This window comes from Carassius auratus, chromosome 3 (assembly GCF_003368295.1).
Source record: "Carassius auratus strain Wakin chromosome 3, ASM336829v1, whole genome shotgun sequence".
NCBI lineage: Eukaryota > Metazoa > Chordata > Actinopteri > Cypriniformes > Cyprinidae > Carassius > Carassius auratus.
The window spans coordinates 9953014-9979827 of record NC_039245.1 but is presented as its reverse complement, the minus strand read 5'-3'; the positions used below and the strand labels follow the sequence as shown (position 1 = coordinate 9979827).

At 37.2% G+C, this 26814-nt stretch overlaps 2 protein-coding genes across 4 annotated transcripts; one reads left to right on the top strand and one right to left on the bottom strand.

The window, feature by feature from the left end:
• Nucleotides 1-1223: 1223 nt before the first annotated feature.
• nkiras2 (NFKB inhibitor interacting Ras-like 2) lies at nt 1224-4124 on the bottom strand. 3 transcript variants are annotated; one of them, XM_026208894.1, is made up of 4 exons: nt 4030-4124; nt 3689-3843; nt 3372-3613; nt 1224-2336 (listed from the first exon to the last, which is right to left on the bottom strand). In XM_026208894.1, exons 2-4 carry the CDS (start codon nt 3780-3782, stop codon nt 2094-2096), a joined length of 579 nt encoding a protein of 192 aa, XP_026064679.1. In that variant the 5' UTR covers nt 3783-3843; nt 4030-4124; the 3' UTR covers nt 1224-2093. The 3 variants fall into 3 exon arrangements, with proteins under 3 accessions (XP_026064679.1, XP_026064681.1, XP_026064682.1); XM_026208896.1 differs by having other exon boundaries at nt 3689-3824; nt 4030-4115; XM_026208897.1 differs by having other exon boundaries at nt 3689-3788; nt 4030-4089.
• Nucleotides 4125-5470: 1346 nt separating this feature from the next.
• LOC113047298 (dnaJ homolog subfamily C member 7-like) lies at nt 5471-26674 on the top strand. Its single transcript, XM_026208659.1, has 14 exons — nt 5471-5628; nt 12130-12218; nt 12536-12660; nt 14045-14158; nt 14273-14347; nt 14425-14543; nt 21398-21551; nt 22378-22542; nt 22726-22817; nt 22894-22967; nt 23046-23192; nt 23358-23507; nt 24416-24487; nt 25110-26674. Exons 1-14 carry the CDS (start codon nt 5471-5473, stop codon nt 25145-25147), a joined length of 1572 nt encoding a protein of 523 aa, XP_026064444.1. The 3' UTR covers nt 25148-26674.
• Nucleotides 26675-26814: the final 140 nt, after the last annotated feature.

The window sequence follows — 26814 nt, the reverse complement described above, 5'->3', positions numbered from 1 at the left end:
TGTCATGGCGTCTTGCTTTATAATGACAAACGTTTTGAATCTGCCCAGTTCACTGTAAACCCAGCACATCCAGCCAAAAAAATCTATCCACTGTTATTCACGATGATACACACAAGCGTTCTTTTTCATTCCAATCGTTCACCTCAAGAAGCGTGCGCCACCTTGTGTTTACAAACGAGAACGGCAAGAATATGAAAGGAGACGGACAGATTTTCACAGGTTTTACAAACTGGGTTTTTTTTTTTATATAATTTTTTATATTTTTAATAACGTTATTTTTAATAACGTTTTAATAACGTTTTTAATATTTTATTAACGTTATTTTAATTTTTATTTTACGTTATATACGTAATTTTTAATAGCGTTATAATAATAATACTAATTCTCAAATCGTTATAAAAAACACGTTATTTATTTTTATTTTTTTACTTTTTTTTCTGAATCATTTATTATAAATTTCTTCGACGTTATTTTAAATGTTCCTATTTGATTTAGAATGTTCAGGAAACGTTTAAAAGTTTGCAAATGTCCCCTCAACGTTTGCATAACCACGCAAAAGATAAGTAGGTCTAACGTTTCATAACTTAATAGAAATGTTAGCAAACGTTCTCCAGCTCACGGCCTGAAAGCATCCAACTTATGAAGTTCCCAGAGACCCTAATTGAGAGTGATATTTTTGAAACCATATGTTGGGTGATGTTTGCCATGTGTGTCGTGTTTTGTTTAACAGTGGGTAAAAAGTACATTTGCATAATGTGAAGCATTTGATCTGTGATCTGTAAACTGTAAATCTGTGAATTGATGCACGCTGATGCAAGCCTCATGAAATGAAGGGTAGCTTAAAGTAAGCATTAACTTTCAGACACACATTGTTCATTACACACAGACACACTCTCTCCTCCCCCTGGCAGAAGTGGAGAGCCCTCGATTATAAGGTCACTGCAGATCTAGCCATGAACGAAATGAAATATCTACTCCGTAAAATGATAGATAAAGGGCAAATAAAACCAATTCTCCCATTTCCTCCCCCTGAAGAGAGACTGCAGATATCTCAGACTCGGACTCATTCGTGTGGAAGACGGCTGCTGTGCTGTTTAAGCAGACGAGCTTTCAACTGTGTTTATGTGCATAAAGCAGATATTGTCTTTATTGAACATTAACATTATTTCTGACCATTGTATAAAGCTCTAAATTAGCTTTAGATTAGAAAAGTTTCTTGGGTAGTAAATCATAGCAGTCAAGCAGCTTTATTAAGATTTTAAAAAGCTGTTCATACAGTCTTTGCTTTCAGACAAAAATGCTTTGCAATGCTTTTAAACATGTCCAAATATATTTTAAAGCAATCTCAGCTATAAATAAGTAAAATCTTCACAAGTCATACGTTTTCCATGAAAAAAATAACAGAAATATATTGTATACATTCACAACTGAAAGCAAACATTATACAATATGAATGACTACTCACAAAATGCATTGTCATCAGGGTAAAGAGCAGGGGTGAAGTCTCACTCACAATCAAACATTGGAAACGTGGAAGGTTTCACTTATTTTGCTGTTCTTATGGAATAAATCAGTCAATTTCTAGGAATGTGTCTGGTGCAAAATATGAACATCTGAACATAAGTAAAACATCCATGCAGTCCATTTAAGACATTCTTCTGTCAAGTACATCTCATAGAAAAGAGTAGCCATCATGGCACAAACGTCATTAAATACATCAAATCATCCTATAGCTGATTTCACATAAGATGGAACAACTTGCAATGTAGAGGTATATATACATATATATATATTTCAGTGTAAAAGCAGTATTTTGTTTTGTCAGTCAGTTGGTTCAAGATAAGCATGTGATAAATAGATCACAGCAACACATGGATTCTATCCTGTATGTTTATAATATAAAACTTCATTAATGCAGTAACTTCATATAGTGTGCTAAACTTATAATGTCACTCCAAGTTCAAATGTTTTGAATGATCTCAAATTGAGCGTCTGTTAATGTCACTATTTAGAGATTTGCCTTCCATCTCCTATCTAACATATCTTCTCTTTCTGTTACTCTGTCAGCTCTTGTTGTCTCATCTTCTCCATCTCTAGCTGTCCTGGGAGCCGCTGCCCTTGTTCTTGTTGCGGCTGAGTGGGAAGGTGGATTTGCTCTGAGGCTGGGTCATTTTGCTGGCCAGATGGACAAAGGGCTCGATGAGCATCCGTCTGTCGGTCACAGTGACCTCCCACAGCCGGACCTTCTCCTGCCGTGCCCACTGCTGAGCCGCCTCGCTGTCCACCCTCCTCTGATCCTGCAGGTCCAACTTATTACCCACAACAACAATAGTCACCTGTGAGACAGAAAGAGAAATATGCTTTACTTTTTTTTTCATGATGTCCACTTATAATGTTAGTAGTTTTTTTTTTTTCATGTATTATATCAAAATATCAATTAAAACTTGATTCCTCATGATTTGACACTATATTTAACAAAATTTGGGGTGGGAAGATTCTTTTGTTTTGAAAGAACTGTTATGCTCACCAAGGCTATGATTATTTGATGAAAGAAAAATACAGTAAAAAATGTATATTATGAAATATGAGCAAAAACAACAGTAGAGCATTGTGCTATCAAGCGCAAGGTTGGGGGTTCGATTCCCCGGTAACACATGATAGGCAAAAATGTATAGCCTGAATTCACTGTAAGTCGCTTTGGTAAAAGCGTCTGCTAAATGCATAAATGTATTTTAATATATCTCACATTACATACATAAAATGTAATATATTCCTGTGATGCAAAGTATCATCACTCCAGTCTTCAGTGTCACATGATCCTTCAGAAATCATTCTGATATACTGATTTGCTGCTCAAGGAACATTTGTTCTGCTTTGTATTTTTGTACCCAGCTAACAAAAAAATTCAAATAACGTTTTGCTAATATTAAGGGAACATAATATTATATCATTTTGCTAACATGATGGAAATGTTATTTTTAAATTCTAGATGGTCTGAAACAAATAGCAACATAGAAAAACATATATAAGAGGACTTTTTATCCAGGAATGATGTATAAATAATGTATAGTGCTATCATTCTGTTAATATTACTAGAAGAACATTTGCTCACAGCTGTGAGAGAATCTTGTCAGAACAACTGGGTCAAAAGTGCCACACATTTTTCAGGATTCTTTAATAAAAACAATACTGTAAAGCTCACAATAACAGCATTAAATTGAAATCGAAAACTATTTCAACAATATAATTGTCTTTACTGTCTCTTTTGATCAATTGGTCCTTGATGAATAGAAGTATTGATTAAAGAATCTAATCATATGGAGCCCAATCTTTTGAACGGGTGCGTGCATCCTCATAACAAACACACAGACCTCTTTCTTATCGCGGCAGCGGTCGATCTCTTTCTTCAGGGCCTCCACGCGTTTGAAGGACTCTTTGCTGTCGATGCTGTAGACGAGCACGAAGCCGTCGGCGAAAGTGAAGTAGTGCCGCGGAAACTCGTGACCGTCGCGCAGACCGCGCGTGTCGTAAAAGCGCAGCTGCTCTCGGGTGCCGCGGTCCGTTTCCACAGAGCCGATGTAAATGTCCTCCAGTGTCTCCATGGTCTCTGAACCTGGCAGACGGGTCCTGTGTGAATTAACTCTTGAATTGTTTGTGTTTGAGACATGCCTGCGGTCACAACACTCACCTGCGACATGATTGGCGTACAGCAGTTGCTCCAGGACAGCAGTCTTCCCCACGGATCCCTGACCACACACCACCACCTTACAGCTCTTGCCCATGATCACCTACAAGCGCCCAGCTCAGTAAAGTATAGAAAAAAACTAGACAAGAAGTAGAAACCTGTCACAACAAGAGAACAACTGATGTGTTGTAATAATGTTTTATGCAACAGTCAAGCGCATAAACCTGCTGCGCCTTTACGTCATTAGATTACTCCATAATTGAATACTAAATTGTATTCACCTTTGATAAATATTAAAATACGTAAAAAAGATAACAAAAGCAAACGTTTAAGGAAAGACTTACCTCACCGTCCTCTCTTCCTGTTTATGTCAATTTCAGCCTTCGACGGAATTTGACACCAGTTCCGTTGAGCTGCAGGGCGCCCTCTTCTGTTCGGAGAACAGCAACACATGCCGAACATGCCGTTTCATATGTCTAATAAACCAATAAAAATTAACTAATAAACTAAATTAACTAAACTGAGGTGAAAACTTAAAAATTATGCGCGGAACAATAAATAGTAACAAAAAAAAAGAAGATCTAAGTTCATGAGAATATTTAAGGGCATTTAATAGAAAACTTCAAAGAAAACACACACAAGGAAAAAAAACAGGCCTATATAAGCAAAATATATAAACAAATTAATGAATAAAGTAAAAAATAATAAATACATAGGCCAATTAGCCTAACTACACTAAACTAATTAATTAAAAATTAAATACAAATAAGTAGGCTAAGTAAGAAGAAAGATTAAACATTATAAACAGTATCACTAAAATGTTTTATATTGTTTCGGGAATCTGATTTGTTATCAATAAGACTAGACACGTATCCTACATATAAGGTCATACTATTGGTTGCACCTTGTCAAGGAAAACGCTTCCATCAAATTTGAATAATAGTCAAACTTGAATTTGACTCCGTTTTTACTGAATCGACTGAATGAATGAATGAATGACTTATTTATTTAGCTGACCACTTGTCATCTTAAACAGGGTCACTTATTACATGAAATTAAATGAAAATAACATACTAGCACTAAATTAGGTATATATATATATATATATATATATATATATATATATATATATATATATATATATATATATATATAAATCAACAACGCAGTGCCTATCAATGTCATATTTGAAGAATATTAAACTGTAAAATATGTTAAGATGGCTGGTCCATCACAGGTTAATAGACCAATTTGTAAACATTTATGTTATTTTATTTTACTTTTCTTATGTTTATTTCTATCTTTTGATTATTTTAACCTAAAGTACCCCATGCCTGTATTTTTAAATCTTTAAAACCAATAAATAAATAGATAGTATACGATCCTATGCCACATTCAGAAAACACGGTCATTTGTCGCCACCTACTGGTCTAACGCAACGCCACACCTGCAAGTACAGAGCGAATCTTTTAAGTGAAATGATTCAAAAGACTCGAGTCACTGACGTGAATCGAAATCCCTTCCGTAATATATAAACACATTCTTTAAAATTTTCACATATTTATAATAGTTAGGCTAGATGTCCAGAGATATGTGTGCAGTTTCTATGGTTTGAAAACAATATAAGGAATGTAAAGGCCGGTTTTTAAAAAAAGCCGTTCATTTGAACCAACTAGACAAAATGCTTTGTATTAAGTTTTAGTACGCTTTTATTTCTGAAAATTGTTTCTGCACACACTATGCACACACTATGTTATAGTAGGTTCTCGTATCCGTTGACTTACTATGGGCATACGTACCGCGGAAGGCGGAGCTGAAGGCGGTATGAAAGGCGCACATGCCCCGCATCTTCCTCCGCCTCTGGACAGCAAAATGGCGACTGTTGACTTCGACTCGTCCGCGGATCCAGAGATGGACTTAACCAGCGACGAGGAGTTAGAGAGGTACCCATAAGAGCGACTACTTTAGTCTGATGCCGGGCGGTCTGTTCGTGAGGTTGCTGTGTTTCGGAGAAGACTTGATCGGGCTCACGGTTGTATAAAGACCCTGAGATCACGACTGCCGCATAACTTGAAAATCAAGGGGTGTCTCTGGCCTAGCGTGCCAGGCAGCTGCTTTTAGTGTTGGGGCGCCTTGTGATTAACTGTTATTCTTAGCATCTTTTAAGTGAGTTTTGTCCTTTTAAAGCGATGATCAAGTGTGCCACATATCGTGTTATTAGGACAGATGTGCAGTTCGCCGTGACACAGTTTTAGGGTGAGAATTTGGTTGAAGGCAGCGTGATATCATTGCTCTCAATACAATGCAGACGCACTTAAACCCGCACACATCCAGTGATTCATCGCATTGTTTTGTTAAATATTTGAAACCTTAATAGTCGTTGATTGATACTCTTAGTAGGTGACTACAATGGAAAAAAGTAAGAGAAAACGCACATGGGTATAGAGGAAATGACGTTCTGTCGCTGCGGGTCACTTATATTTGCAGGCCACTACTTTTGACACTTGCTTGGACATTTTGTCATTTTGGAGTACGAACAGTTATTTTAAATGCATCTCTGGACAGCTTCATAAAATACGGGCGTTCTGACATCGTTTAAACTCTTGGATGCCAAATTTAGGTCACGTTAAAAAAGATGACAACCTTTTTTTTATGTAGAAAGGACATGTAAAGAAAGTGGATGTTGAATGAGTCTGCCTGACATCTACTTCAATGACCGAATTTTAGTTTTCGATGTACTGTCCCTTTTAGTCCATATGACGTTTCGATTGTTTATTAGGTGTCATTAAAGTCAATACATGAATTTTGAACCCCTATATATATGTATGTATGTATGAATGAGGACTAGCAGCCAATAAGCCGTCTACTTCTGGAACTTTCTATTTGTCTGACGTTTCTGTGGGCGGACGGAAGCTTGACGTGAACTTGGAACGTTGAGTTGGAATGATCGGTTACCGAACTGTAACTGGACGCGCGAGAAGCGCAGTTAACCTCGAGTCTGACGTAACTTGCTTGCCCCATGTTAAGTGTGGTCAGAGTATTATCTGTTAAATTCGCACACTTCTCTCATTTTACAGTACAAACCTTATGTTCCTGGTGAACTTTAAGTACTTGACTTGAGATTTCTACTATAACTTTTTACTTCATAGTTGGCTGTTTTGGTTAATGGCTTAAACTATTAAACAGAATTAAGAAAAATGAATGGGAAAAACACTTCTGGATCAAAGGCTGTTGAAGGTGGGCAGCCAATAAAGCACTCTCTATAGGAAACGCGTCAAGACTAAATTGTGCATATGATCTAAAGTATTATCAGCTCTATTAATGATTCAAGTCATTATGTCATTTCTCTCAAAGCACCAGTCTGGTTTTGGTTTCCAGATTAACTGGAGGGTGTGAATGTGACGTCATGCTTTATGTCTTAATGAAGCTCTATTTGCATGACCACACAGGTGGCACAAAGACAAAGACCGATCACTACAGCTGCTCTCTGACAGAGGAGAGTGAAGTTGAACATTGGTGTGCGATTAAGTGGGCTCAGCTGTTGACTGGTGTGTAGAACCCTCTCGAGAATATTCCAGAGATAAAGTCGTCATTGACTGATATTTCAGCCGTGTGATATACAAGCAGGTTTTAATGAAGTAGATGCTGACATGCTTTGCAATTATGAAGGGTGTGTGTTAAGTATATTGTCTGTCTTATAGTCAGTGATTTGCAAATGCAAGTTGAACACAATGTCATTAGGCCCTTGGTCAGTTTGACCCGAAACCAGGGTGAAAATAAAGCAAGGGAATCACTCAAGATTCACAAGAACATCTCTTAAAGACAGAAAGAAAAGAATAAAATCTGTTTTCTAAATGCATGTGGATATTCTACTTCACTTAAAAAATAGAAACCAAATTCATAATCAAAAGCTGCATTCATCTTGTCAGCCCAGATTTTGTGTATTTATTATGTGCTCCCATCTCAGAATTCAAAGGGACGTGGACCATCTGTATTTTGTAATTTTTCCACTCAACTCTTAAAGTGGTCATATGATGCGTTTTTTTTTTCTCTCTCTTAATTTCTTTTCTCTTTGGAGTGTTACAAGCTATTGGTGTATAAAGAAGATCTTTGAAGTTTCAAAGACTAAAGTCTCAAATCCAAAGAGATATTTTTTATAAAAGTGAACCTTCTTCCACACACCTCTAAAATAGCTCGTTCTACCCACCTCTACATCACTATGTGGGAAGATTTACATAATGCCGCCCAAGAAAGGCGGCGTACCTTTTATTATCGTTGTTGCCTCTGTCGTGTCGTTTAGACGCTGTGTGTTTGTTTGTGAAAGCAAAACTACTTTGGCCTTCCATAAGAGGACTATGCCGCTTCGTCGTGCCTGGAGCTGATCCGTACTGATCGCAGAGGAAATGCATCAAGTTTGCACTGTGGATCGCTGGATTTGCTTTCACTGTGGACTAAGAGGAGTCCAGCCCGTGGTCGTCACATGTGGTTGCCGCAAGCTCCTTTGAAGAATCCACTAGCCGCACTGTCCTCAAGTTGGCCCAAGTCTGTGGCTCACTCTAGGGTCACTAGTCACGGCTCACTCTAGGTCTCTGGCCTTCGCTCACTCAAGCCAGACGCAGCTCACTCTATGTCTCTGGCCTTCACTCTCTCAAGACCCCGGTGTGTGACGCTGTTTCACTGATGAAGTGAAACTACTTTGTTTGGCCTTTCAAAAGAAGACACAACTAGAAATCGTGTTTATATCATGTTTATAATGGGGTTTAATGTTTAAGTCTCATCGCCCCAGACGGACAGGGGATCAAAATATGATAAGGGACATAACATGCTTGAGGTATTCAGACAATCACAACACACTGGATAGCTTGCCACCGCACACTTCACTTTTTTTTAGACTGATGAGCCAGTGTTGAGTACTCGAGACTTGGACTCGGTCTTGGACTCGGTCTCGAGACCGTATTTTAATGGTCTCGGTCTTGTCATGGACTCGTGTGCATTTTGACTCGGTATTGACTCGGACTCGAACATATTAGGAATCGGACTTATGCCCGAGTCCACTCGAGTCCCAATCCAAATATTTCATGATTATTACTGTATGTTAATGTTTATTTAAATTGATGTATGATTGACACATCCAATGACTGGTGATTTTCTTTTGACGTGAGACGTTAGGCCAGCGACACACTGGATGCGTGGCGCAAGCGCCTCAGCTGCGTGGCGTGTCTGTTTTGAATTCGGCTCCCATGTTAACAGGTTAGATCTTGCAGACTGCCTGCGTGAGACGCGCGGAAAATCCGTGCATGCTAGAAATAGAACCGACGCCTATTTTTCACGCGACACGCGTGCATGTTGGAAGCGTTTCCAGGCAAAATATACTAGGAAAATATGTTTATATGTCATTTTGTACACAAATACATATTAATTCATGACATTTTGATATTTGAAAGTCTATAGGTTGACATAAATTCAGATATAAATGTAATTTTAAAAATAAATTAATAATGGTCGATTTTCAAATATTGCACCTGTCAAACATACTCTATTTTGCCGTCAATACTGTTGACGGTGTCTTATCAGTAGGTGTGTAAAAAAATAAAAAAATAAATTTGATATTGTAATAAAAAAAATAAAGAGCCTGGTTTTTTTGGCGGCCTCCCTCTATGTCACCTACAGCCGCAGCAGCGCGCCAAGCGCCGCGTCAGGCACGCTTCTGGTGTGTAAAGACACAGAAAACGCGAAGCAGCCACCACGTTTCTGGCACGCAGTAGAGACGCCACGCAGCCAGTGTGTCACCGGCATTAAGTTACCCTCCTGCCTCCGTAACTAAAAAAACTTCGACTAGTGTGTATTTTACCCTGCATTAAAACACACCATCCAGGGAAATTAGCATTAGATTATCCGTTGCTGTTACAGAAAGTGATAAAATGGTAACTGTTGTCAGTCCCCGCTTCCTCTGCACCAGTAGAGTGTTTTTAGTCGGGGTGGATTGATCATGAGACCACATCGTGCTTGGTCGGGTAGCTGGATGGTCTCCTCACTTATTTTTTTGAAAAGTAATTATGCCCATCTGTAATCTTCACAACATCTAAAGTGCACATAATCCAAGACATTGTAAGGATATTAGCAGTCATTAGTTAAGCTTCAAGGTTAAAAGTTATGTAAAAGCTGTTACAATTGAACATTTACAGGTATAGTGGTACAGTAATGTTACTTGTACTAGAAAGGTTATATGGATGTGTATAGTGGTACAACGATGTTATGTGAAAATGAGCACTTAATATTGACAAGTAACACTTCATAATACTAATAAAATTACCTTTACACCACATACTATGTGGCCCTTTTAACCTTTATTGTTTCCACCAAACATTTGACATACTCTTGAAGATTTCTTTAGGTCTTGTCTCAGACCCAATCTCTCTGGTCTCGGTCTTGACTCGGACTCGACCCTTTCTGAACTCGGTCTTGACTCGGACTCGACCCTTTCTGAACTCGGTCTTGACTCGGACTCGACCCTTTCTGAACTCGGTCTTGACTCGGACTCGACCCTCTCTGGACTCGATCTGGACTCGGACTCGAATGAGCTGGTCTCGACTACAACACTGTGATGAGCTTTGTAAAAATTTATTTGTTTCAGAAGGCGGGGCATTGAGGAGAAGCGATGTACAGTGTGTGGAAAATGTGTTTTTTGAACCTTAAACTACATAAACCTATTTCATTACACCAATTACACAAAATAATGTTCTTTTAACCAACATCATATGACCCCATTAAAAACGTTGTTTTTTCAAAGATATTGAGCATTTTTGTATAATCAATGTCTGATGTGTTTAAATTTTATGTGGCACGAGAAAACGACGCAAAATCAGATCATAGTGGTCAGACAAAATGGATTTCACAGAACTGCGAGAGAAGGTGTTTCTCAATGTCAAGGAAGGATCTTCGGAAGCCAGTATTTCGAGGATGCTACATCATCGACATTCGTCGAAGGACTGTTCCAATATCCAGGATCCTCGGAATTTCAACCAAGGACTGAGTCCTTCGTTCGAAAAATATGCCATACGCAGGAAAGGATGCACATGTGTATCCTTCGCGCTCTCAAATCAACCACTATCCTATGCGTGCAGCTTTGCTATCTTGTGGTCTTAAATTAAAAAATGTCGAACGTTAGCAGAGTCAGAGCGTTAACTGTTTTTATTTTACGTTACCAAACATTTGTTATAACTGTAGTAAATAGAAGTAAAGTTTAACGTTTAAATGCCAGTACAAATTAATACCATATTCATATTGTAAATTATACAAATACAAATGGTTAACTGAACCGGACATGTCATTTTACAATTGTTAACTTGGTTGCGTCATCAGCATTTTTTTTAAAAATAACTACTTAAGTTGTCAAAAGTAATTTAACGATACTATTCACAGCGTTATTCAAACAGACCTTTTCACTGACGCAATTACGTGCACTTGCTAGCCTGTTCCATTTACGTGTTCTCCGAATGCTAAAGAGGACTCTCGCCTAGCCTCTGAAGGAAGTGACTTGGAAGGATCAGTCCTGCCAAGGAAGTATCCTTGACATTGAGAAACGCTTAGAGAAACTAGTGATTTGACTCTTTCTGATGTTGCAATGTGAACTCGAAGTTGCTTATAATTCATAAGTTTTGCATTCTTTTTGCTTTTTTGTTTTATAACTTTAGTAATGCTCATTGTTGTATAGAATAAAGCCAAAAAAATGTTTCCACAAAAAATACATTTGAAAAAAATCGTCTTGATGTTGTCATTAAAAAATGTTGATATAGAGGGCTTATATTGCCCTTGTTACCCACAGTTCCACTGTGCTCTGAATCCTCAGAGGAATAAAGTTAAGCAGCTCTACAGATGGCCTTCACTGTTGCAGAATGGTTTTCTTTAGCCCCACTCTTATGTTTTACTCTTCAATATAGATGGGTAAAGTTAAAGCTGGTAATGTGACAATCATTCACTAGTCAACTTTGAAAGTATACCCCATCCTGCGTTGTTTCCCAGAAAGCACTCCAACCCACATGATGACGGATTTAAAAAGATCTGTGTTTAGCAGCCTAATCCAGACACCTATAGTACAGAATGTAATGTATTTGCTGAATACACACACACACTTTCACTGAACTGGATGGGCTTCTCCCCTGTTAATATTGTTTTTTGGAGCATTTATTACACCAATGTTGGCAGGTATTCTAGTACTTGAGTCCTGACAATGCCCATTTTTCAGAGGTCTCACATATTCGAAATGTGATCTGCATATGCCAGCAGTGTTTTCTGATCTATATCGTCTGTTTTTGAGGACTTGTGCCATCTGCGTCTCAAAGCACAAAGAGGATGATGAGTTTTGGAGCCGTTTTCTAACAACTGTTCTGATCTTCTGTTACTGGAGTAATATTATCATTTTTGTTTCTGTGTTGAATCTGTAGGGAAGCTGAAGGTTTCAAAGAACAGGGAAATGCGTACTATGTCAAGAAGGACTACAATGAAGCATTCAACTTCTACACCAAGGCTATCGGTAAGAACCCTTAAAAGTTTCCTTGGCTGTCTATGTGGGTTATCTGTCTGCGTAGATTTCTGTAGGCATCTTTTGCATTTATGGGTCTGATGTGTTCCTACACACTTCTGAATCACATACTGACTCTCACAGATTCTCATTTTTCCACATGTTTTCCTTGAGGGCTGTAACATGATTACCAGAATAGATTTTGTCATAGCAACCGCTTGTTTTAGAAATGTTTTGGTGACCATTTCCATTCCGGGTGTAACAAAAATAACTTCCCCTTTGTTTACTGAAGTGTCTGTCTACATCTTTTGTTTGTGTCCTTTTAACAGACCTGTGCCCAAAAAATGCCAGTTATTATGGCAACCGTGCGGCCACATTGATGATGCTGAGTCGCTACCGAGAGGCACTGGAGGACTCCCAGCAGGCTGTGCGACTAGATGACACCTTTGTGAAGGTTAGCTGTAAAGGGTTGGTGGAGGTGGTAGTTGTTTGTTTTTGTTTTTTGATATTTCTCAAAAGGTTCCTGTTCGAGGCATTGCTTTTGTACAAGGAATCCCAAACTAGGGTTCACGAGGGAACTGCAGGGGGTTTGTGAGTTGATGCAAGCTAATAATGGATGTCATCTTTGGAATTTTTTAATAATTGTAAAACAATCAATACTAAAAATAATTAAATATTTTGTATTATTAAAACCCTATTTTATCCTATTTATGCAAATTCCGTTAAGTGATCAACATGATCAAAACTTGAAAAACCTGACAGAAGCCTTTTTTTTTCGTCTGATTGTTTTACACTTTTATTAGGAAGTTACTTTTATATTTTTAATATATGTTATATATGTTATGTTAATATGTTTTGTTGAAGGTTTATTTGTACTTTATTTGTTTCTCTGTTGTCATTGTATTATGTTTGACCCCCACATTAAAAACTACAGAGCTATGATCATAAAACTAAGCATTTAAATAACAGCTTACTAATTCATGTTATTGAGAAATATAGTGTAACAACTCATTAGGGGTGTGACAATACGGGTTTTTCTTATTTTTTTTTATTTTTTTTTTGAGTATTGATTTATTATGTGTGTGTGTGTGTGTGTGTGTGTGTGTGTGTGTGTATCACTTTAGTAATTAAATTCAAGTCTGGGCTCTGTTGTTAATTGTAACTTTTATAGTAATGTAAGTTAGAGCAGAATCTGAGGTAGATTTTTATCTCGAAGAATATTTTAATTATAATTGAATTTATTTATAGGGAGCAATTTGTTCAGTAAACTTCTGTTTAGTGTTAAATAAATATATAAAAAAAGGCAATTTTATGTTTAGTTTTTTCCCCTTGCTGTACCAAAACCATACTGAACAGTGACGTCAAAACGGAGGTACGTACCGAACCGTTGTTTTTGTACCCTACAACTGATATTTATATGCATTTTATGCAAGTAGTCTACTATAAGGTTAATATATAAAGATCTCATTGATTTACAAAAAATGAGCTAGAAATTTTGTTGAATAAATTAAGTATGAGCTCCATATTTTCACTGTCATTATGAGCAAAACAAGTTTGGCGTATCAAAAATTATACTGTAGTCAAAAGAAAAAAGTATTTTGTCCAGAGATTCAGTAAACCACTTATTTCATATGTCAGGCCTTACAGGGTTAACTTAAAATCTAAAGGGTATTTGAAGTAAATATTGTAGGTTGAAGTTTAGAATTCATGAACTGATAAAATGCATACTTTAAATGCAATTCACGTAGCTTTGGATAAAATAATCTGCTAAAGGTAGTCTCAATTCTTTTGAGTGTTTTAAACTGTACGTCACTAATCATTATCATTTTGTTCCACAGGGCCACATGCGTGAGGGCAAGTGCCACCTGCTGCTTGGTAATGCGATGGCTGCCAGCCGCTGCTTCCAGAAGGTTCAAGAGCTAGAACCAGAAAACAGCCAGGCACAGCAGGAGGTACATTGACTATAAATACCATACACGATTATGTCTCATTGCAGGCATCTACAATTGCCTCTGAACTTTTGGCATGTGTCATTGATAAGGCCTGACCTCCTGTGTCTCTTGCAGCTGAAGAGTGCGGAGTCCATTTTGGAATTTGAGCGACTGGCTGAGATCAGCTTTGAGAAGCGAGACTTCAGGATGGTGCGTGTCTTTGTATTACTCTTCTAGCTGCTGAGAGACTGATAAACCGATGAATATGAGTGTGTGTCTTTCTGTAGGTGGTGTTCTGTATGGATCGGGCATTACAGTCTGCATCTGGATGTCACAGGTTCAAGGTGTTGAAAGCAGAGTGTCTGGCTTTGCTGGGACGCTACCCAGAGGCCCAGTCGGTTGCCAGGTAACTGCATTAGTAATTTAGTAGTGGTTAACTGATAGGGGGTTAAATGGGGTTACAAATTAAATGTTGATACAAAATTATACAATGAAAGCAAGTGAAGGACAATTAATTTTTTGCATTATAAGCCAATTATAACAGTGTGCTTTTTAATTTTTATATAGAATTATAATTTTAAATAGATGTTTTTAAAGGTTTTTGCCATGAAAATACCACGCTACCCTTTTAAGACTGGCCCGTACAATGTATACTGTCCTTGCCAGCAGCATAGCAGCAAGAGTTGCAGAAGAAAAGAGGACTGGATTAAAATCAGGGCTGCCCCCGACTAAAGATTAATTACTCAAATACTAAACCATAACCAGCCATATTTTGGCTAGCTATAGCCAATAGGACTGTGACGGTCGCATATATCTCTGAAATCAGCCCAGTACTGTCTCATAGCCTGCATACTCATTATAATCAATGATGCTACATTGGATGCAACACAACATGACAAATTCAATAAACTGCAACCGTAAACTGCCTCATCCTGTTTATGAGGCACTGACACGGAGTTCAAATGTTTTGTGTAGACACTAGACAGATAAGACCTGTTATGATGTGGTGGTGTTGTGTCCAGTGAAGACATGATTCACTGTTCCGCTGCCAAGCAAGTGCCGCCTTGTTAACATCTTTAATTTATCTCATTTGTATTTGTAGGGCCCTATGATTTTTTTTTTTCCGGAATTCCGTTTTATTTCTTTCCAAAATCAGTTTTTCAGTTTTAATTTTTCTGGATTCCGTTTTTTTTCTGTTTGAATTTCTCAACTTATGAAATGTTTTTTTTCCCTCTGAAATGCTGTTTTTTATTTAAAATTTTCTGGTTATCAAATGAAGGCATAAAACCGTCATTTAATTTATCTTTTAATTTTTGAAAATTAAGCAAACTCTATTTTTTGGTAAAAAAAAAAGGGGGGGGGGGGTTTACTATTAAAAATAAAGTAGTAGTAGGCGGCGTAGGCTATGTACATTCTGCCAGTGGTGGACAGTAACGGAGTAGCTTTACTTCGTTACTGTACTTAAGTACATTTTTCAAGTATCTGTACTTTACTGGAGTACTTTTATTTTGAGTAACTTTTACTTCACTACATTCCAAAGTATAAAATCATACTTTTAACTTCACTACATTTCATAAAACATATCATTACTCCCTATAATATATCACGTGCTCCGACACGCAGAAGCGGTGTCTGATTCATCATGAACGAACTGAGTCTTTTCAAAATAAAGCTTTAAATCGGATCGCAAATCGCACCAAATGATTATATTATGAATTAGAATGGTCCGATTGCAGCCTACTGTCTATGGATTGCAGCGGTTCTGGAGTCGACCCCTCACTGATTCAAATGAACCATTTAGTGCGAGTCACCAGAAGTAAGAACCGGGAGATCTTGTGAGCGCGTGTGCGTCTGATGTTGCTAAAAGTAAGTTAGTAATGTCAAAATTTTGGATTAATTATTGTAACTGAAAATCATATTTAGTTCAAAACTGCCAGTTGTTTGGGAACTAAATCCGTTGTAAAGCGTGATCCATTTAAGCCCACTGAAATGCTCCAGTGCAGACGATGCAGTGCGTGCGTGCGTGCGTACGCCGGGGTGTTTTTAACAAACTTTAAAATACTTTGTTCTTACTGGTGAAAATCAGATGGTCATCTCTGTTTTCTCTCAGGTACATCACAGTGTAAGCTTCACAGTTAACATCTCTCTCATCAGCGTAGTCCATATCAACAACAAAAATATATCTTGACTCCATATAGTGGTTATTTTGGAAAAAATCCCAGGTATTTTGAGCAGTAGGATTATAAAAAATAGGCTATGTGCTAATATAAAATTAAATTAAGTAGCGTATATAAAATTGCAAACATCTATCTTTCCGTACTTTTTTTACTTAAGTACATAAATCAAGTACTTTTGTACTTTCACTTGAGTAAAAGTGAAAAAGGAATACTTTTACTCTTACTGGAGTAATATTTTATTATATGTATCTGTACTTTTACTCAAGTACTTGATTTGTGTACTTTGTCCACCACTACATTCTGCTGAACATTTCTGGCAAATACTTGTCTTTAAACCGGACTTTTATTTTGACAGATTGCTGTGAATACCTTTGTGTTCTGTGTATGTGATATGACGCTAGTTTTACTCGAATCAAACGATTCAATTGCTCATGAAGTGACTCTCAGTGCAGTTCTGGAGATGTTGTTCATATGTTTACGTCCTCATTTATTGAGATGAAAGACACTGAAATCACCGCAAGTGTCACGCATGCTTCTGTGTGTGTAATAAACGAGGGCGTGCTTCTGTGTGTGTAATAAATGTAGATGCGCTTCTGCACCATTCATTAACACAGACACTCATAACATGCATGATTCATATTTAAATAGACTTTTCTGGCTTAATATTTACAGATATTAGTCCATATCGTGATTTGATGTAAGTGCAATGATCTACTTTTGATTAATTCATTCAAAATTTGACAAATTCCTTGACATTCCGTGTTAAACTGTAAATTCCGTTTTTTATGACCGGATTCTGTGATTCCTCATGTTTTCTGCATCACGGAAATCATAGGGCCATATATTTGGCCAGTTTGGAGAAAGCCTCATCAAACCTGACCAGGCAGGCGTTTGCGATCACAGGAACTTGTACAAACGTGGATGGGTGACCTGAATAGAGATGGCTCCAGATTGGTGATGTAGTATTTGGTTTCCCATAGGGGTGCACGATTAATCGAACGTGATTATTCGCAATTGTCATGCACATTTAGTCAGTAAAGCCGGTTCTGTGATTAGCAGCAAATCTCCATCACCTGCTTTCAGGTGGCGCAGCATTTCCTACACAGAGCTGTAGTTCTCTAACAAGCTATGCAAAATCATGTTCATATAATCGCAGAAGATATAATGAAATCGCTCCCTATAATGACAGCCTTTTCCGTATCTTCTCAAGGGACCATGGTTCTGTGGAGTAAATGCTGCTCCATCTGATGGCACATGAAAATACCACATTTAATGTTTTACTCAAGTTACTTCATGATAGGGCTGTCACTTTGGTGAAAATCATTTTCGATTTTTAAGACATAAGTGTTCATTGAATAGATTGTAAAATCGATTTTCCATGTCTAAAAAAAAAAAAAAAGTTTCCTTTTTTCAACCTCAAATAACGGACGAATGCAAAGAGAGCGCTGGAAACACACAAGTCAGCAATATTTCTTATTTATTGGCATGAAGTTTCGTGCAGAACAGCAACCGGAGTGCAACATTTTTGAAAAAAATATATATGCAGAGAGGACGGCTGCCATAACAAAAGAAAAACATTACTGCAGACTTCAATCCGGCTGCATTTATGATTTAGGCAATTCAAAAATTTCCAAGATTATTTTAATTAATAATTCAACCCATTTCAAACAACTGTTAAAATTTTTTTAACTTTAAATGGACTTGAGAACAGGCCATGTGGACACTCGGGTACAGCTGCGCAAGGTGGGGGTATTACCGGTCAGCTTGCAATGGTCCTTTTCATAACTCAGAATCTCCTGTAACTAGATGCGCGAATGAGGCGAATTCACGTTTACCGTGCCGCGAGACCTCTAGACGCGCGTAAATGCATCTTCACATTGACTTACCATTGAACTCATTCACGCCAGACGCTATATTCGTGTTTGGTGTGAACGCAGAGAGGTCTCTTTCGATGTCCCTGTGTCTTGTAGGTGTGTAAAATTGCTGGTATTTTCTGTCTATCTTTCGCAATGCACACTGCACTTTCGGAATTCTTTTTCTTTTTCTGCTTGTTTGTGAGTTTTGTTACATCTATATTTTTTAATCGTTTAATTCTTTTAAATTTAATAGTGTGCATATTTGGTTAAAATCGATTTCCTATTTTCATTTTCGAAACTTTTTTTGTTTTGTCCGATCGATTGTGCAATCGATTTTCGAACTAAAAGTGACAGCCCTACTTCATGATGTCAGTCAAGTGTTTGAAATAAATCCTTCTGTGAGATGATGTGGCTTCATAAAACGGAATAATTAAGTCACACAATATTTCATTGTATTCTAAGCAGTGTTAAGCAGTCTATAAGCATTTCATTATAGATATACTTTATTATGATGAATCATAATAAGAACTCAGATAAACCATATATTCCTGTTGTCATGTTCATTAGTCAGGTTGAATCAATGGAAGCAGTTAAATCTTGTTTATTTAGCATGCTTCGATAGGCATTTCCTGGATTTCTTGTTTGAGGCATTTCGGATTTTCAGCGCGAGAGCCAACACAAAACTAATTTGCTGAATGCATAAACTGCATTTTCCTCTGCTCAAACCTGCCAATTTAAAGGAAACGGCGTGTATGGTGTTTGAGGTCTTTTGTCAATTACCATAGACTCAGTCGAAATAAAATAAAAATTGCAACTATTACTGTTATTACGCGGTTATTATAACTTCAAATTATGCTTCTTGTATAGTGTCATGTCACGTGCACTAGCAGCGGTGGCAACAGAGCTGTCATGGCAAACGCCAAAGCCCTAAAAGCCTATTCTGCATTCAAACACACTGCAAAAGTAATTCTCATGAAGGTGGTGGTGAGTATAGTACAGAGATATTGAAACTATTTATCAATAAACTAGTGTTTTCTGAATCTGTGTCGTGAAGATCCTGACTCGCCATCTCCACATTGGACGCACCTCTAAAGAGAGAGTTTTTGGTTTGAATTTAGTTTTGTAGTCATTTAAAGCTTTCTATAGATATTTATCATTTCTTTGAGGCAAGTATTCACTGAGTTTGGTACATTTTTGTGAAGTGCTTCTGTTCAAGGAGAAGCACATTCTTTTTATTTTATTTTACGAAAGCACAATATTAATGATATTGTGAGTGCACATAAATAAGAGACCCTTTGCAGTTGCAAATTATTAATTACTCTTATCTGTATAAGTAAAAATGGTGTATTAAGGTGTTTACAGTGTTGGTAAGAAAAAAGTGCAAGTGACTGCACTGATGCTGCCATGTCCTGCAAAGTGCGCTTTAGCCTTCTCTCTTAGCACAATTTTTATTTTAGTTTTTGGCAAGTTGTGTTGATTGACGTGATCAAATTCTTGTGTGCTGCTGGCAGCTTGGTCAACATTTAAAAAAGAAAAAAACTTGAAACCCTCCAAACATTTTTCTAAATTAACTTGATAAAGAAATCATGGGGGGAAAATGTATCGCTGCATTGGATCAAGAAGGATCATGTGACATTAAAGACTGAAGTGATAGCTGCTCAAAATTCAACTTTGCCATCACAGTTACACATTTTAAACTTGCACATTAAAATTTATAATTGGTTTACATTAATATTTTCCAATATTGCTTTTTATTGTATTTTCGTTCATGCAAATGCAGCCTTGGTCAGCATAAGAAGCTAGTTTTGTAAGGGTACACAAACATGACTGTTCGTACCTCGGTTTTGATGTCACGGTTCAGTTTCAGTACAGCAGGGGGTAAAAACTAAACATGAAATTGCTTGTTTAATATTAAACAGTGGTTTACTGAATAAATGTCTCTTTGAATGTAATTAGAAAAAATTCTTAGGGATTTTTTTTTTACCTCAGATTCTGCTCTAAAATATAGGGAGCGCTTTACTTTTTTTATAAGGTTACAATTAACAACAAGAGCCCAAACTTAAATTTAATATCTTCTTATAGAATAATTAACTTAAATTAAAAAAATGTGAGCAAACATGTAAATTGTACATAATGCAGTTTTTAAATTAAATTCTAAATTATAAAAATATATAAATATAATCGTAGTGGCTATCATAATTTTCACTTAACATTTATTCAAACATTAAGACCTCTCTAAAGGCGTGCGTAAACTGCGATTTTTGCTGTCGTACGAGCTCGCAGACAATTCTTATTTTTTTTCTCTCGGGAGAAACTCTCAGATGCTCGCATGGTCACGGCTTGTACCCTGTAAGAACAATTACAGGCCGATCCAAGAACTTTACGAGCACCTCATGATAATTTTCAAACCGGTAAAAAAAAAAAAAAAAACGGACACTGACCAATCAGAAGATGATAAAACCCACATATTGTGTGTATATATATTTATTAATAATGTTAGGTTATTATACAGCTTTATTTTTTATTTATTCCGAATTGTGCCAAATTTGCCTTTCAGCTGTATGAATGAATATACCGGTTGAATTTCCAGCAAAATGACTAGAAATTCAGAAATAGCCTTGTCACCTCGAGTTGTTTATGAAGAACAAAGTCCATGTTTTCTCTGCTTTTCAGCCATTCTTTTTGCCATGTCTTCGTTTATTTTTTTGGACATCACAAGCCATAGCTGCCACAAAGAAAAGTATTTTATCCTTAGAAAACATATTTTCATGAATGGTATGAAATGTAATGCTTACATCAGAGTTTGTAAAATCGTAGTAAATTCACACTCAATCGTGACCTGTGCGAAGGCTCACAAAGTTCTGACCTTCAGAATCGTACAGTGTATGGCCGCCTTAACGGGTAAATAAAATATGCGTATATAGTGTAATATTTTTTTTTTTTAAAGCTCATCATTGCACTATTTCTCTAGCGAATAATAAATTGTGGACACTTATGACTTCCTGAGGTAAATTAATTGCTACATGATGTTTTGTTTACAACCTGTTTTTTTTATGTGTTTCTGCGGTTGAAACACTAATTGAGCTGCTTGGCAAGCTGCTTGCTCAGGCAAACAGAAGTCTAAAACTTCAGGCTGCACATTTTGTTTTTATCGTCCATTGAAAAATCCGTATCAGTTGACCACTAATGTATATTTTCTATCTCGCTCTTGCTTTTTGCATCTTCAGTGACATATTGCGGATGGATTCTACCAACGGCGATGCCCTGTATGTTCGGGGATTATGTCTGTACTACGAGGACTGCATTGATAAGGCTGTGCAGTTTTTCGTTCAAGCGCTGCGCATGGCACCAGACCATGAAAAGGCCCGTCTGGCATGCAGAGTAAGTATAGTTCCTTGCATTATAAGTATTCAGATTAAAGGTATACTTGACCCAGAATTGAAAATTTGCAGAAATGTTACTCTGCCTCAGGCCATACAAGTGAATCCTCTGTAGTGAATGGGTGCCGTCAAAATGTGTTCAAACATCTGATTTAAAAACAAAAATCCCATTTATCCACACGGTTTCTGTTTATCAGTGAAGCAACATACTGTGTGTTTGTAAGAAACAAATCCATTTAATACATTTTAATTTTAAAACCGTTACTTTAGGCCAAAATGTAAGTCAATGATAATGCTTCTTCAAGTGGAAAGGTCCATCTCCTGTTGTCTTCTCTCATTATCAACCATAGACATCACTTCAGAACTGTGTTGGACTGTTTTTACTTGTAAATGGTGCTTTGTGTGAATACTTCACTTCTGATTCAGAGGACTTTATCACTGGAGAAAGCAATTTTATGGATGGCAGGCTTGTATTTTAGCCTAAAGCAACAGTTTAAGGTTAATAACGTTTTAATGATAGATTACAATCATACAGATTTTTGTTTGGCAAGCTTTTGATTTACTCGAATCGTGTGCATTACTTGTGGATTTTGTGATGTTTATCAGCTGTTTGAAGTTTTATTCTCACGGCACCCATTCACTGCGGAGGATCCATTGCCAAGCAAATGATGCTATGCTAAATTTCTTCAAATCTGTTCCAGTGAAGAAATAAACTCCCCTCCATCTTGGATGGGCTAAGGATGAGAACATTTTCAGCAAATTGAATTATTCTTTTAAGTTGTTTTAGTACGGTCTCTTTTAAATGTCTCATTGTTTCTCTGTTATAGAATGCTAAAGCCCTAAAGGCAAAGAAAGAGGAAGGAAACAAAGCATTTAAAGAGGGCAGCTTTGGAGAAGCATATGACCTCTACTCCGAGGCCCTGACCATCGACCCAAACAACATCAAAACTAATGCCAAGCTGTATTGTAACCGAGCCACAGTCGGATCCAAGGTCCGCGTTTGAGATACTCTTTGTTTTGGTGTTGTACTTTTGTAGACATCGTTTCAATGTATTATCAGCTATGGAGTGCCCCACAAGTCCAAACAGTAGACCCTTTACCCGCTCAGAAGCTGTGTCACCTCTCATTTTGGTCATTGTTTGGCACCAAAGCATGATGTTTCTCTGTTTCTTCAGTTAAACAAACTGGAGCAGGCCATTGAGGACTGCACGAAGGCTATTAAACTGGATGAGACCTATATTAAAGCTTATATGAGAAGAGCCCAATGGTAGGTTTTTGTTTCTACACACTTTAAACTTTTGAAACTTTTATTTGTTGTTTAACCTGTGCATTTTACGCTCTAGTTACATGGACACAGAGCAGTATGAAGAGGCTGTCAGAGACTATGAGAAAGTTTATCAAACAGAGAAGACTAAAGGTGTGTGAATGTGCATTTAAATGATTTAATTTCCCTTAAAGATGTGCCAAATCTCATTTGATTTGTGGTGTGTTTCAGAGCATAAGAACCTGTTGAAGAACGCACAGTTAGAGCTGAAGAAAAGCAAGAGGAAAGATTATTACAAGGTCCTTGGGGTGGATAAAAATGCCACTGAAGATGAAATCAAGAAGGCCTACCGTAAACGAGCCCTGATGCACCACCCGGGTATGTATTTCTTTGAAAGAATCACAATATTTTCTCTGTACACGGTCTACATTTGTGAATCACTCATGAACTGTAGGCAGTACTGGGATCACCAACATGTAAAAAATCTCAATTTTTTTTTTTTTTTTTCCTGATTCTCTAACAGTCTCTCTTATGTTTTCTCAGACCGACACAGCGGAGCAAGTGCTGAAGTGCAGAAAGAGGAAGAGAAGAAGTTTAAGGAGGTGGGAGAGGCCTTCACTGTGCTCTCTGACCCCAAGAAGAAGTCCCGCTATGACAGTGGCCATGACCTGGAGGATGATGACATGAATATGGGTCCGTTTCATTCATCTAAATGTTATGTGCTTCAGTTATTACTCGGTAGAGCACGTTTTATTAGATTTACATATAGTGTTAGGGCTGGGTGGTATTTCGAATTTGTGCGATATATCAGTATACTTTTAATGGGCAATGTGGTATGATGCAAGACCGCTTATCTCGATAGACAGTAGCTTGCTACAAGCGCGTCTGAATAATAGCAGAGGATCGAGTGAGCTGCTGCAGAGAAAGTGCATCATACAATTTGTCCTAAACCTGAGAAATGCTTTAAGGGTTTTTAAATAACTGGTAAGATTTAGTTAATATGAATAATTGACAAATATGAATAGGCTCTCCCTGTCAGATGCTCTGACAGACACGCGTGCTACTGACAGATCGACTATGTGCGCTGTTTAATGCGTTTGAGATGGGCTGTGTTCCTCAGTGCATAACTTGCATTGCACAGGTTTCACAGGTATTCTCCATCTGTAAATGTTAAGTCATGGAAGTGTTTCCATTTTAGGAGCGCATAGTGCCATATGTAGTGAGTTTTAAACTTACAAGTAAGTGTATTTAATGATAGCAGATAGCAGCTTTGGGTTGATCAAAAATAAAATGCAATTTATCTGTGCTCTTGTTTATTTACATTCATTTTTAGTTTTAATTAATTGAACTTTTGGCCTTAAAAAGCTTCATTTTTGTTTTTAGATAGTGTTAGAATGTAATGTATTTTTTTGCACGTAATGAATTGCATAGCCTACTTTCATAAAAAACAAAAATGTATTTATCCAAATAGAAAATGGAGAGAATACCAAGATATATACCGTATATATCACACATCAGCCACAAAATACAGTGATCTTATTTATTGCCCAGCCGTAAAGGCGACTAATGATTTTATGCTTTGTTTTTATTTGCTTTTTCAGACTTCGATGCCAATAACATCTTCAAAGCTTTCTTTGGTGGCCCTGGCGGGTTTAGTTTTGAAGCTAATTCATGTAAGGCAAACCTTGATTTACTTCTCATAATCATTTGTCAATTCTATGTTCAGACTGTACAATAAACCACTAAATTAACCGTACTGTTGTGAAGTTTGGGGTTAGTTCACCAAGGAAGCAGTTGTTTGATCAGGAATGCAGTAAAAACAGTTATATTGTGAAATGTTATTGCAATTTGAAGTTGGTCAAGGCTGTATTTTCAGCATCATTACTCCAGTCTTCAGTGTCACGTGATTCTTCAGAAATCATTCTAATATTCTGATTTAGTGCTCAAGAAACATTCATCAGTGTTGAAAAGTTGCACGGTTTAATATTTTTGTGGAAACAGTGATACTTTTTTCACGATTCTTTTGAACAATGTTTTAAAAGAACAGCATTTATTTAAAATAGAAGTCTTTTGTAACATTATAAATGTCCTTACTGTCACTTTTGATCAGTTTATACATTGTTGAATAAAAGCATTAATTTCTTATTGAACCCAAACTTTTAATTGGATGTTATAAAATGAATACAGTCTATAGCTTTTGTGATGTAGCTCATTTGTGATTCATAATATTCTGGTCAGTTCTTTTATTATTCACTTAACTTTTTTTCTGTCCTTTTTTTTGTTTTTGTCCTGCAGCATCTGGACCTGGAAATTTCTTCTTCCAGTTTGGCTAGGTTGGCAACTTTAAGCATGTATGCAGTAGTTTCACAACCTCTGAACCGGACTCCTCCCCTCCATCCCTGCTCTCTGATGTACTACACTCTGGTGTAACAGGCTTTCGGGCTCCACAGTTGGATCTGCGTCTGTGCCATTGACTTGTTTTACTGCATACACACAAAGACAACAACGGCAGGGGCATGACCATTCTGTACCAGAAAAACAACATGATGCATTGCACACGTCTCTTTTTGATCGGTGTCCTTTTGGCCCTTGTAATCCAGGTTTAGTTTTATTGTTCTGCAATGTGTTTTTGTTTTGTTTTTTTAATCCACACTATTGATTGTACCCTGAATGCATCATCATTTTTACATTTTTGGTTTACATTTTCGAAATCTTCAGCTACAATTTAAGTTGATGTTTGAGGGAACCTAAGACGGTGCCACATGCAAATGTTTCTCCCTGACACTTAATAGGAGTACTTAATACTTTACTCTAATGTCCCCAAGCCCATGAACCGCCCCTTTTCCAAGCATATTATGGATCGTAAAATGGTCCACATCGCCCAAAGCTTGTCAGAAAAACACTGGTTGGTACAGACATTCATTACTGCTAGTGTCCTATAGATTAAGCATGTACAGACTTCAAAATATAAATCACACAGATACTATATTTATGCAACATTGCAAACCATTTTAAAGACCTCAGCAAACTATTATGTGAATGCAGCACCTAATGCCAAATCTCACTGTAAGAATAACGCTGGTTCTTGATTTCAGGATGCGTGTGGATTGTTTGACTACTGCATACAGAGGTTCAGAGAGCGAGTACATTGACCTGTTGACCATGTTCCCTCTCTGTAAGATTCATTTGTCAATGTTGCCATTCAACCCCTTGCTGCATTGTACATTTTACTGGAATGTAAAGTGTTTCTTTGTGTTGATAGTTTGACTGTTTAATTTTTTTAACTACGAAATACACTCACATTTTTGATATGTATATTTATTGTAAATTCATTGGATGTGAGCTTTGGATGGATGATCTTTCAATACACTAGGATCTACACTCTTATAAGTTAAACCCAGGGAGAGACCATATGTTGGCCAGCACGTTTATTAACTTCTGAATTAAAGAGCCTCCGGAGGGAGCTATGTCAGAGGAGCTGATTGATCTGGTTATTTGTAGATTTGATGCCATTGATTCCACAGTGTGTGTAAGCTGGATCTATGTAAACTGCAGGCATGATCAGTGAGCCATGTTTGGTGATCTCTACCGTTTTAACTAAATGTTCCATTGGGTCGCCGAAGATTCGTTGTGTTCCAGCATTCTCCTGCGGTCTTTGATCGGACCATGTGCTGTTAGGAAATGTGCGATTTAAGCGTTTGTCCGGTATCTGTTAATGTTGCTCATCTTGAAAGATCTTCAGTGTATTCAAAAGACAATGTCCATGCTGACTTTGCTTGCTCCTCTGGAACAGTCTTGACTGTGGACCGTTTTTCAAAAGCCATGTAAATAAAGTTAGCCTCTTTCTGTTTTCCCCTTCACCGAATTCTTAAATTTTGTCTCCTCTTTTTTTTCTTAGATTAGATTGCATCACCTGGCGTTCTCACATTCTTACTCTATTTATATATACGTATGTTAAAAAACAGAAAATACTGCAGAAAATTATTATTTTAGAATATAT

Bases quoted from the DNA above. Each gene is read 5' to 3' on its own strand.
- nkiras2 (XM_026208894.1), bottom strand. From the start codon at position 3,782: ATGGGCAAGAGCTGTAAGGTGGTGGTGTGTGGTCAGGGATCCGTGGGG. The intron at 3,614-3,688 runs GTGAGTGTTGTG...CCCGTCTGCCAG, and splicing joins GTACGCCAATCATGTCGCAG to GTTCAGAGACCATGGAGACA. The intron at 2,337-3,371 runs GTCTGTGTGTTT...TCTGTCTCACAG, and splicing joins GCTGCCGCGATAAGAAAGAG to GTGACTATTGTTGTTGTGGG.
- LOC113047298 (XM_026208659.1), top strand. From the start codon at position 5,471: ATGGGCATACGTACCGCGGAAGGCGGAGCTGAAGGCGGTATGAAAGGC. The intron at 14,159-14,272 runs GTACATTGACTA...TGTCTCTTGCAG, and splicing joins ACAGCCAGGCACAGCAGGAG to CTGAAGAGTGCGGAGTCCAT. The intron at 23,193-23,357 runs GTATGTATTTCT...ATGTTTTCTCAG, and splicing joins AGCCCTGATGCACCACCCGG to ACCGACACAGCGGAGCAAGT.